Source organism: Nyctereutes procyonoides, unplaced genomic scaffold (assembly GCF_905146905.1).
Source record: "Nyctereutes procyonoides isolate TBG_1078 unplaced genomic scaffold, NYPRO_anot_genome, whole genome shotgun sequence".
NCBI lineage: Eukaryota > Metazoa > Chordata > Mammalia > Carnivora > Canidae > Nyctereutes > Nyctereutes procyonoides.
The window spans coordinates 7108098-7121166 of NW_026575131.1; the positions used below are offsets into that span (position 1 = coordinate 7108098).

Consider the following 13069-nt stretch of genomic DNA (forward strand, 5'->3'; position numbering starts at 1 on the left):
GACATTCTTTTGTAAGTGTTTTAGGGTATATACGTTTTCATTTCCTTCAGGTAAACATCTATGAATGGGGATTTCTGGGTCATCAGGTAGGAGCAGTTTCATGAAAACCTGCCAGACTAATTTACAAAGTGGTTATTTTAGCAGCATACCAAGAGCTCTGGTTGCTCCTCAGCCTGACAACAGTTAGCCCTGTCAGTCTTCTTAATTTGAGCCACTTTAGTGGGTATGTAGTGATGTATTTTCATGGTTTTAATTCCTCTTTCCCTGAGACCATGGATGTTGAGCATTTTTGTGTGTGCATTGGCCATTTATAGATCTTCAATATGAAATAAATGCCTGCACAGAAGTCTCTGGCACCTTAAAAAAAAACTCAACAAACTAACAAACCCTTGTCTGTCCTTTTATTATTGAGTGATAGGAGTTGTGTTTATGGATTCTGGGTAATAGCTATTTGCCAAATAGACATACTGTGAGTATTTTCTGGGTTTTGACTAGTCTTTTCATTCTCTTAATGGCATCAATTGGGAAGCAGAAGTTTTAGGTTTTGATGAAGTCCAAAGTTATCCATTTTTACACATACGGGTCAGTGTTTCCTGGGTCTTAGGAAATCTCGCCTATCACAAGCATACTGTGCTGCTTTCTCCTGGGAGCTCTATATTTTAGCTTTTATGCCGAGTTCTGACATTACTAGAGTGTCACCTAAAGGCTCAAGGTGTTCAGTGAAGACATTCCATTCTGGAAAGGTGGGATTCCAATGTCTCCTGGACTTGGAGAAGCTCTGGAATCTCTAATCGGTTCACAGCAGACAATGGTGCATTTTTACCCAGCCTTACAAAGTCATGCCCTGAGCACGCACAGCTTGATCTGGTCAAAGACTAAGGTGCTGCCCACACTCCTCCTCTGCTCAGTTCCCACATGTCTGATACTCTGTCCTGCAAGTTCCAGCTCCCTTAGCTGCTCTGAGATTGGATGTCGGTTTCCTCAGCTCATCAAGCCCAAGAACATCTCCTTTCCTCATGGGCTCGGGAATGGGCCAGAGAGTGCCTCCATGTGATGAGCTAGGACAAACATTCTTGCTTTTCTTTCTGTCTATTGTTCATTGTCCAGAGAGAGTCATTTTTTATATTTTGCCCAGTTGCATAATTGTTTATGGCAGGAGAGCTGGTCCAATACCAGTTACTCATCAGGGTTGATAACAGACATTCAGAGTTGGGTTTGAAAATCTATCTATCTATCTATCTATCTATCTATCTATCTATCTATCTATCATCTTATTATTGGTGTTCAATTTGCCAATATATAGAATAACACCCAGTGCTCATCCCATCAAGTGCCCCCCTCAGTGCCCGTCACCCAGTCACCCCCACCCCCCACCCACCTCCCTTTCTACCACCCCTTGTTTCCCAGAGTTAGGAGTCTCTCATGTTCTGTCTCCCGGGTTTGAAAATCTCTAGTGCAATTCCACAATCCTACATTTTATTGTCTTGTCTTAAAAAAAAAAAAAAAGTAACTCCAAATAGTTTGATTTATTAATGGTCAGGTTTTTTCCTATTGAATTAATTCAACCCCAAGATTAGACAGGTATTTGCAGCAGAGCAGTTCTTCCAATATCTTGTTCACTTAGGACATGTCTGCAGCCTGACATGAGAAAGGTTATGAGCGAGTATCTGTTGAAAGAAATAAACACCACCAAACTGAACATACAAAGAAAGCACCATAAGCCTGAGTAACCGGTAGGTGAGATTATGATGGATTACACCAGGACCTTAATGGATTCTACACATTATCTATTATTGTTTATAAGGCAGGAAGGGTAAAAGTATGAGACCTGGCTCCTGGCCTCAAGGACTGAATAACCCAGTAGGGAAAGCAGAATAGCACAATTTAAGTGTCAAGGAGGACACTCAACGCTGGTGGGCTGGTGGTTTCAAGAAAAAGTAAACTTGATCTCAAAAGGTTCCGTGTGAGTCAGCCCTAGCTTTGGCTTTAGCTTCTGCCCTAGCCCCTTCTCTGTCTTCCTTGACCTTCATGCTTCAGCCTCCCTAGTTTTCCTTCAGCTCCACAGAAGTGCTATGCCACCTCCTGCCTCCAGCATTTGCACAGACAGCTCTGCTGTCCTCATCTAGCTGACCCCTACTCATCCTGCAGGACTTTGGCTCCTCAAGGGCATCTTGAGCTTAGGTCAGGCTGCCTGGTAAACGTCCCTATAGCATCTGAGCTCCTACTTCATGCACTTATTATAATTACAACTGTTTATGAAATTTGTTTTTTTTTTTGTAAGATTTATTTATTAATTCATGAGAGACACAGACTGAGAGAGAGAGAGGCAGAGACACAGGCAGAGGGAGAAGCAGACTCCTCGCAGGGAGCCTGATGCGGGACTCAATCCCGGATCCTGGTATCATGACCTGAGCCAAAGGCAGGCGCCCAACCGCTGAGCCACCCAGGCATCCCTGAAATTAGTTTTTGACCATGTCCCCCTCTGGACTACAGAAACTCCATGCAGAGAAGAGGGAACTTTATCTGTTTTGTTACCCAATCCCTAGCACACAGAAAACCTTAAGTATTTAATGAATAAGTAAAAGAATAACTGAACAGATAAATAGGGAGGACTGCACTGGATCATAGACTATCTGGACAAGGAAAAATTTCAGGCAACTAGTTAAGTAGCAGAGGTGAGATTCAAAGTCAGGTCTCTCTGGGCCCTGAGGCTCATAAGACTCTCCAGTGATAGGTTGGATTATTCTTCCCAACCATGCACTGCCTCTCACTAATGTTTTCACTCTTAGCCACATGACTTTGCATGACCTCCCACTAGGAAGGCAAAGTATACCCCTGGACTTTGGGCTTGGCCCTGTGACCGGCTTTGGCATGGGGATGGAGAATGCTGCATTGTGTCACCAGTGAACTGAGACTTTTAGAGGTATAATACGTTTTCACCAATCCTTTTTCATTTCCACCTTCTATTGTAAGAAGAGCATTACCCAAATGACTGCTGCTCCTCAAGCCTAGATTTTATTTCTTTTTTTTTTAATTTTTTTTTAATTTTTATTTATTTATGATAGTCACAGAGAGAGAGAGAGAGAGAGAGAGAGAGAGAGAGAGGCAGAGACACAGGCAGAGGGAGAAGCAGGCTCCATGCACCGGGAGCCCGACGTGGGATTCGATCCCGGGTCTCCAGGATCGCGCCCTGGGCCAAAGGCAGGCGCTAAACCCCTGCGCCACCCAGGGATCCCCCTCAAGCCTAGATTTTAAAACTATAACACATAGCACAGACTGGAACCTGACTTAAAGACTGGAGTCCAGCTATAGCCACTCTGCAGACCTGTGAGTATGAGATAAATGCTTATAATAATAAAGCACTCTCATGTTAGGACTGTGTGATATAGTCCTATATCACTGCTGCAATAATGTAGCAGTGATATAGCACTGTAGCACTGCTGCAATAATGTATAGCAGCAACTTAATTAATATGATAGGGTTCTAGCACTCTTATTTCTTTTGGCCTCCAGCACCTAGCTGGGGACACAGTGGGTGCCTAAATAATGGTGTTGAATTAAACCCAATAAATGATGTTCCTCTGGATCAATGATGAAATGGACAAAACCATCAAGTTGCTTCTTTTAAAGCAAAAATTAAAATGAATGAATCTAATACTGAGTAATTAAACAGAAAAACCTTGAGAAAGTGGTCTTTTTTCAAAAATTTTGTTGTTGTTGTTGTTGGTAAGGCTGAGAGCCTCTTGTGCACACTTTAAGTATTAGCAGATGCTTTGGAGACATCTAACCTAACTTTTGTCATATAAACTGATTAAGTATGCAAGATGCACATTTCCTTTTGTGGATGACCTATAAAAAAACTGGTGAGATTTTGAATTGAATGAGCTGAATGGCTTGTCTCTTATTATTTGGTGTTTTTAAAGTAAATAATGCAACTCAAAAACAACCAGCAGCTTGAGTAAAAAGCTAAATATTTAGCCAGATCTTCATTCTGTGCAGACTTGCATTCAATTTAATTTCATAAAACTGCACTAAGTAACTATCAAGTATTCTGGTGATGAAGGAGAAATAAAATCCTGTACCTGAGCTACCAAGAATCCCTTTGGAATAAGGCAGTATATAAAAATATCATACTCCTAAATTCTTCAAATGAGACTCCGATAATGCTCTGCAACTTACAAAAGCATTTTTTTCATACATTCTTCATTTTATTTTCACAATATATGAGAGTTTTGTTTTTTAATGCCCATCTCTGAGATGAGGAAACAGAGGCCTGGCCATATAATGAAGGCCTGGGTAGTAAGTGACAAATGTCTGACTCTCTTTTACCAATACCACAGGACCTTCATTGCCCAAATTAATCAGTAGGAAACTACAGGAGACAAGCTCTGACGTTCCCAAACAACATCAACATACCACTCCAGGGAATATTTTCTGAAGCCGGTCTGCTGCAGCCAGGGCCTTGGGTTTACCACCTGCTAGGCAATCTTCAAATTCATAGAGAGGCTGCCTCACAGGATTAGAGTAGGAGATATTGGCGTTGTCCACAAATGTGATGTGTCTGACACCCCAACCCTGCATGGAAACAAGAGATCATGGTGTGTTTCTGACAAACATGTCACAGGGTGTCTCTCTTGAAATCCCTAAAAGAGGTTTTGCTTTGGAGTAGCTTAGGAACTTCAAAATACAGGAAACTTCAGAAAATGAATTGTGCAAATTCAGTTTTTGATCAACAGAGGGTCAACTTCCTTTAAAAGACAAAATAATTATATACCCGGTGCCTGGTTTCCTGCAGTAATGAGACTAAGAAATGTCAGAGTGGGTCTGACTAATAACTCATTATTTTTGACAGTAACACCAGAGAAAAATTTGGAGGTAAGTCCCATAGGAATTGTCTAAGCTGTTGTCTTAAAAGGATTAGCAATGAGCCCCCAAATGTCCTTGCTTTTCCTTAATGAATAATTAAGTATAAATAACAGCTCACTTAAAACTCACTTAAAGCCTGAATTAACTCCTCAGAAAAATGACTTGAGTTATTTCCCATTGTATAATGTCATAGAAGATTTTGGCTACAAAGCTGATTCTGCTCTCTCTTATTTCAAAATCCTTCCATCAGAGACTCAGAAACTCAGTTAAATTGATGTTTCCAAGGGGATGGTCAACAAGAATCCAAGGTACATTTTCAGGGTTGAGGACAGGCCAGAATCTATCTTTTCAAAAGCACAGTTATCTGTGTTGAAAGCCCACTGGTAAACTTGGTCTACTCATCCAGTTTTTTTTTTAAATTTATTTATTAATGAGACACAGAGAGAGAGATGAAGGCAGAGACACAGGCAGGACAGGCTCCATGCAGGGAGCCTGATGTGGGACTCGATCCTGGGTCTCCAAGATCACACCCTGGGTTGAAGGTAGCACTAAACCACTGAGCCACCAGGGCTGCCCATATTCATCCAGTTTTATAAGTGACTTTTACCAGCAAAGCAATCTACCGTGGAGGCAGAATAAAGATATGGAAAATCCCTCTCTCTGTGTGTCTCTCATGAATAAATAAAGAAAATCTTAAAAAAAAAAAAAAAGACACAGAAAATCCAAAAGTCACTTGTGCTTGGTTTGGACACATTTATTTCTTTTTTATTTTTTTAAGATTTTCTTTATTTATTCATGAAAGACACACACACACACACACACACACAGAGAGAGAGAGAGAGAGAGAGAGAGAGAGAGAGGGAGGGAGAGGCAGAGACGCAGGCAGAGGGTGAAGAGGCTCCATGCAGGGAGCCTGATGGGGGACTCCATCCTGGGTCTCCAGGATCACACCCTGGGCTGAAGGTGGCACTAAACCACTGAGCCACCCAAGGATCCCTGACACATTTATTTCTGAAGTATTTTTACATCCCTTAAAGCAATGCTGAGTGGAAGGCAGTCTAGGAAGATGCTGGGCAATGGAAAAAAAGCCAAGTAAATTACAAACAGGCCACAAGGTTAGCCACATCCAGGGGGGCATTTGCACTCAACTTTTGGCTTCCTGGAATGCTACACAGTTTAAATGGCTAAGATTAAAGAAAACTGTAATATTCAATGCTGGTGAGGATGTGGTGATGAAAAGCTATTGTACTGGATGAGAATGTAAACTGTTATAATTTTTCTGGAAAGCAATTTGGCAATATGTTTCTAGAATCTTTCAAATGTTCATATCTTTTGGCCTATTTGCAGCAATCTAACCTCAGTAAATACTTCCAGCAATCTACCCTAGGAAGCAATTTGAAATATTAACAAAAATGTTCCACAACATAATTTGCAGTTGTAAAATACTGGAAACAATGTTAATGCCTACCATAAGGGGAATATCTTAGAACATTACATTTCATCATATAAGAAAGCATATTATAGGGGATCCCTGAGTGGCTCAGCGGTGTAGCACCTGCCTTCGGCCCAGGGCATGATCCTGGAGTCCCTGGATCAAGTTCCATATTAGGCTCTCTGCATGGAGCCTGCTTCTCCCTCTGCCTATGTCTCTGCCTCTCTCTCTCTCTGTGTCTCTCATGAATAAATAAATATTTTTTTTTAAAAAAAGCATATTCTATAGACATTAAAAACGTTTTACAGGCATTATTTTTAATTACATGAGAAAGTGTTTACAATGTTAATAAATAAAAGTGAGGGGCATTATATAAATCAAATAAGATTTTTAAATATATATTTAACAAACATTAAAGGAAATAAGTGAAAAAGTGGTAAGAAAATGGGTGTCTCCTTTTCTGCTTTATAACTTTTACACTTTACAAATTTTCTATGGTAGATTTCCAATGACTTTACAATTCTCAATAATGCTAAGAAAACCTTAACACCTAATTCTGGAAGCCAGATAAAGAACAACAAAATAAATTTCACAAAAAGAGGAAGATATTAATGAAGATAAAAATAGATATTAATGAATCTGAAAGCAAAACAAAACAAAAACAAAAACTATAAAACTAATAAATACATCAAGGACTGAGTCCTCCAAAAAGACTGATAAGACAGACAATCCTCTCTGGAAAGTCTGAATAATAGGAAAAAGAAGAAAACGTAAACATGCAACCTTGGGAATGAGGAAAGATTTTTTAAAAAGATAGAGTTTTAAAAGATGCTAAGAGAGTATTATATGTATTTTGTGTCAATATATTTTAAAGTTTAGATGAATAAAAGAAATAATATTCACAAAGGAAATTAAAGATATACTCTAATAAAAGAAACAAATTAAAAAGCTCTGTTTTGTACCTGGTTCTAAAAGTACAGGCTAGTAAAATGTTTTTGGAAGGTAACTTAGCTTGAAAAAAAACTTATATATACATAGTGTGTGTGCATACACACACACACACACACACACACACACATACACATAATACATTCTCTCTAACATAATAATTTCTACTGGGGCTTTTTTTTCCCCCCTAAAGAAATAATCACATACATATGTAAAGATATAAAAATATTCATTTCAGCAGCATCTCAAAAAAAATGCTGAAATCGAAAAAAATTGAGGACATAGTCAGACAACAAAATACTACATATACATAATACGGAACACATAGAGAACCACAATTACTTTTCTATAAAGAATAAAAACCTGTTACAGACAGTATGCCATGATCCAATTTTTATAAATACAAATAAACAAATGACAGCAAAGATGACAAAGGTCCCTCTCTATATTTGTATCTGCCTATGAAAACTTCAGGGAGTGCTTTACTGTTTACTCATCTAGGAAGTCTGTTTAATTTTGGGAAATGGGACTTGAGATGAAGGTGGAGAAAGACTTTCTGTTTCTACTTTACAATAAAAGTATGAGTTTCTTTTTTAGTTAAAAAGATAACTGAGGGATCCCTGGGTGGCGCAGCGGTTTAGCGCCTGCCTTTGGCCCAGGGTGCGATCCTGGGGACCCGGGATCGAATCCCACGTCGGGCTCCCGGTGCATGGAGCCTGCTTCTCCCTTTGTCTGTGTCTCTGCCTCTCTCTCTCTCTGTGTGACTATCATAAATAAATAAATAAAAATTAAAAAAAATAAAATAAAAAGATAACTGAGATAAAAAAGGAAGGGAGAGAGGGAGGGGAGAAGGAAGGGAGTGAGAAAAAGAGGAAAAGGGGAATCTGGGAGGTAGGAAGCAAACTGGTATACACAGCTTTGGAGGTACCATTTGGCCCCCACAAACTTACCATCAATGTCCTAGCTACATTACAACCCAATGTGCCGGCTCCAAGCAACAGACACTTGACAGACACAACCTTCTCTAAGTCCAAAGTAGGGACCAATCTCCAACACATCAATTTGAGATTTAGATCCACTGATGACTCAGCTAACCTAGAAAATGACAGAATTATTTATTCATTCAGTCACTCATTTATGCCCCCATCTTATCCTAAAAAGATAGAAAGCATCTGAATAAGAAAATGAAGAACAAATCCTGAGCAAAATGGGATCAAAGGGAAAATAAGATGAAGCTTTAGGGCAATAGGGAGGAGAAATGACACAACATGTGTGCCACTGTAGACCACTGCAATTGCTAGTGATAGGCCACAAATTTGATACGGAGCCCCTAGCAGCCAAAGTAAAAATGCAAACATGACCACTTATAGGAGTTATTGTATCTATAAATAAAAAAGACACCAGCAACTTAAGAGGAAAGTTTTCCCTAATACTGAAAACCAAGAAATATGTCCCCTCAAAAAAGGGTGCACTTATATCATCCCTTCAATACAACGTTGGTTTCCATGAAATATTCTTACAATGTCCTTCAATGTAGGCCAATGGGACTAAATTAAAGGGCCATGAATAAAGGACTAAAAGTTAGTAGGTACTGGTGTAACTAGGTTCAAGAGTCTCAGCTCAAAGCAAGAACAAAACTTATAATGTGTAGAGAGCAGATGAACTGTGCATCCTTCAAAATCTCCATCAGGATATTAATTCGCACTAACACGCTTCAATCAAGAGTCAGTGGAGTAACACTCATCAATGCGAATGGTATCCCCTGAACTGAACTCAGTGATGCGGTTCGCCTGACAGAACCTGCTGTGTGTCTGGTGACAAACAGTCCCACTGGAGAAAACAGCTTCCAAACTATACCTTTTAGGGTCCATACATTCACTGAGGTTCACCATCCTCGGTCCCATGCCGCCTTTCTGGTTTTTTTCCCATCCGACCGCCTTGGGACAATCTTAAGGCAAATGCATTAGTGAGTTGAATGAAGGAGGGAAGAATAAAAAATGAGCAGGAAGTCAAGTAGCAAGATGGCCGACACATTAGTTTTCAGTTCACTTCTTTCTCACAGAGGCTCCAGGGTCTGAATTTGCACGTACTTGCTGCAGTTGCTCGCCATCTTCCTCAACTAGCCATACCCTTGCTGAGAGACCACCAGACCTGAGCATGGTTTTCATGTAAAGGTGCTTCTGAAATAGCCCTCAACTCTGGCCTGAGTTGAGTCAACTTCTGCAGTTCCCAGAAGTTACGCACCAAAATAGACCATCCTATCTGGGATAGGTATCTTTGGGGGGCTCTCTACCCAGGGAAGACCAGCCACAATGACTGCACTTTCCACTGAAGTTCCCACCAGGCTTTGAACCTTTGGGTTCAGTACATCCTTTCTGTTCCTCATCCTTACCATGTCCTGCTGCTCAGTCTTTCAACACGGTCACTGCACACCTAGCCTGTCCCTCTATTAAGCTGTCCTCGCCTTTAAGTGTATCCTTATCCATTCAGACTTTCCCCTTCCCTGACTTCTCTCTTCTCCACTAACTTCTTTTAATCTCTGCTATGGGTGCCTCTGAACTTCCAATTCCAGTTCTCAAAGTCCGATCTAAAAGGATAAGTGTCCCGTGGCTGCTCTAGTCTACTATTACAAAGTCCTCTTAAGTGTCTCACTTGCTTTCTAGAATACTCCTGCTACTTTCTCACCTTAACAGTGACCTGAATTCCTTGGTGGAGACCTGATAATGGCAGCCACTCACTCTCTTATACTCCTCACATCTTAGGACCTCTGTCACTCTCCCTTTCTCATCAAATACCTGAAATTCATAATAAAGCCTCAACTCCTTATCAGGAGGATAACCCATGCTGCTAGCATCCCCTCCAATGTCTGCCTTAAGTAACAGTCTGTGAAGGAACAGAAACTCCCTGACTTAAAAATGTATAGGACTACTGGGAAGAATATGTTTCTAATTTGTATGTTGGTGTTCTTTGGCCTTTCTCCTACTTTTAGATTGCTGTCAACACTTCTATTTTCTTTCCTTGGGAATCTTCTAGCTTTTGACCTTTGTTTTTAAAAACAGTATTGCTCAATGTAATTATGGGACCTACAAGGTATAGATTTCCTTAACACAATCTTTCCTTTCTGGGATAGGATGACCGATGGAAAACGTTGGAGCCATTTATCCTCAAAAGCTAGTTGGGTTTCCCTGTGGCTGGAAATATCATTCATAGCAAGGAGCCAGAAAACAAATATCCCTTCCACTTTAACTCAGGCACTCTGATGTGGGTTTTTTGTTTTTTAATGTAATCAAAAATTAAAACGTATGTAATAGATGAGTTCTTGGGGCACCTGGATGGCTCAATGGTTGAGTGTCTGCCTATGGCTCAGGGAGTGATCCTAGGGTCCTGAGACTGAGTCCTGCAGCAGGTTCCCTGCAGGGAGCCTGCTATTCCCTCTGCCTGTGTCTCTGCCTCTCTCTCTCTCTCTCTGTGTCTCTCATGAATAAATAAGTAAAATCTTAAAAAAAAAAATAGATGAGTTCTTAAGTCAAGAATTCAAAATTCTTTTTTTCTGGGAAAAGGAATTCAGACATGTTACTAAATTCATATTTTGTTTGTTTTCCTTAACTATTCTTACATTAAATTTTAAAAATGCTTCTAATATATAGCCAAAAACTTGAAGATTTCAGAACCACAGTCTAGTACTGTAACTAATAACTCTGGCCTAAGTTTTCTCTTGTTACAGATAAGAAGTCATAGGACAAAAAAAAAATTCATTTCAAATGAAAACATCTCTGTAATCAAAACCTTATAGCCATTTCTATATGGCTATATAAAATTAGATAATACTTTAAGTATTATCTAATTAGATATACTTTAAGATATAAAAATAAATAAAATTAGATATACTTTAAGCTTAATAATGAAAAAGATATATATTTAATCTATCAATAGTGTTTAGTACATCTTGTCTGCCTCTGTATCAACTACATCCATAAGACATGCCCCAAATTAATAGAAAAATATTTTTAGGAGAAAAGCTGAACAAGCAGGAGGAGAACATGAAGGACAGGAATTAAAATGAAGAATCTCCCACTCTCAGCAGAGTCAGTTGCCTTCTTCAGCTGGCTGCCAGGACACTTTTTGTAACAACAATGGACAGTGGATTTGACTGTGCCACAAGGAGCAAAGGATGATTAAAATTATACTTTTATGTCACTGCCATTGCAACTATGGGTTGTCTTCAAAATAATAAAAAATACTATCATATCAACAACCTTCAGTTCACACTATGATATAGAATAACTCTTTACAAAGTTTTATTCAGCTTTATTTAGAGGGGCGCCTGGGTGGCTCAGTTGGTTAAACATCTGCCTTCAGCTCAGGTCATGATCTCAGGATCCTGGGACCAAGCCCCACATTGGGCTCTCCGCTCAGCGGGGAGAGCTTCTCCCTCTCCCTCTGCCTGCCACTTTTATAGTCTTTTAAGAATAAATAATAAATTAATAAATTAATAATTAAATTAATAAATAAATAAGTCTTTTAAGAAAAATAAGAAATAAAGTTTTATTTAGAGCTATGAGGGAAAACATTAATGTACACATAAAAAGAAAGAAAATTTGCCTTTTCTAAAGTAAATGATCTACACTCAACATCAAGCATAAAGAAGCTGTATCGAAGGCATTATTGGATGATAGAAAACATTTTTCTTTTTTTTTTAAGATTTTATTTATTTATTCATGAGACACACACACACACACACACACACACACACACAGGGGCAGGAGAGGAGAAGCAGGGTCCATGCAGGGAGCCTGACTTGGGACTCAATCCCAGGTCTCCAGCACTGGGCCAAAGGCGGTGCTAAACTGCTGAGCCACCAGGGCTGCCTGAAAATATAGTTTTCAAAAGGAGATGTGCAATGTTTCTGGGCTTTGCTAGCTTCACCAAACATCAGCAAGATTGCTGGGATTGTGGAGGAAGAATCATACGAAGACTTTATCATAAAAATGGAAAACAAAAGTGCCTACTCTATAGGATGGCTGGCAGGATTGAGTAGTGTGGAAGGCACCTGGTGGTTTGTCAGGCACAGACCAGGCACACATTGTTAGTTAACTCACCCATTCCCCTAGAACTATCTACAGTTGTTGGTTTAGTAACACACAGGTATGGTACCTCAGTTAACAGCATATGGAAGCTATTTTAGAATGTGCCAGAAGAGGGTGCTAAATCAAATGCTTGTATCTAAAGACAGAGAAGCAGAGGATTTCTTAGGGCTCTCAACTTAAAACCTGTAGCCTTTCTTTGCCTAACCAAGCCGAATCCATCATCAACCTTTCCCAGAGATCTATTTAAAACATTTATCAGTGCTGTGGCAAAGAATCACCAATAAAATGCCCTCAGAGCCAATCCTGAAACCTTCTGACTTCACTCTAGAAGGCATCTCAGAGGAGGTGATAACACCGCCCTCCCCAACACACACACATAGACACTCTCTCTCTCTCTCTCTCTCTGTCTCTCTCTGAGACACACAACCCCCAGATGAAAGAAAGCAATGCGCCTTGGAACAATGCAGAGGTGGTAAAGAGCAAATTAACGTGTATAAAGGTACCCTGGAAAGCATGTAAGTCACAGAAATCTGAGATCATTTTGGAGAGTGCTGGGCTTTGTGTAAGATAGGAAATTAACATAAATTAGCATCTATTAAATACCTATAATATGCCAGACTTTGTGTTCTTTTACACAAGACACATATTCGTCCTAAGGGAGACTCCATGAGGTGGGTATTATTATCTTTATTTTATTCAAATTTGAGTATGTATTCTATCTTTGTAACATGCATATA

The 13069-nt window shown here is 39.7% G+C and overlaps 1 protein-coding gene across 5 annotated transcripts in view; it reads right to left on the minus strand.

Annotated features, from left to right (window-relative positions):
- The window catches only part of ATG7 (autophagy related 7), a 234381-nt gene that overhangs the window by 179401 nt on the left and 41911 nt on the right, over positions 1–13069 (minus strand). For all 5 annotated transcript variants that reach the window (XM_055343913.1, XM_055343912.1, XM_055343911.1 and 2 more), the window contains 3 exons: positions 9103–9193; positions 8196–8340; positions 4416–4574 (listed from right to left, as the gene is read on the minus strand). In XM_055343913.1, coding sequence (XP_055199888.1) covers positions 4416–4574; positions 8196–8340; positions 9103–9193 — 395 coding nt within the window. The remainder of the gene's footprint in view (positions 1–4415; positions 4575–8195; positions 8341–9102; positions 9194–13069) is intronic.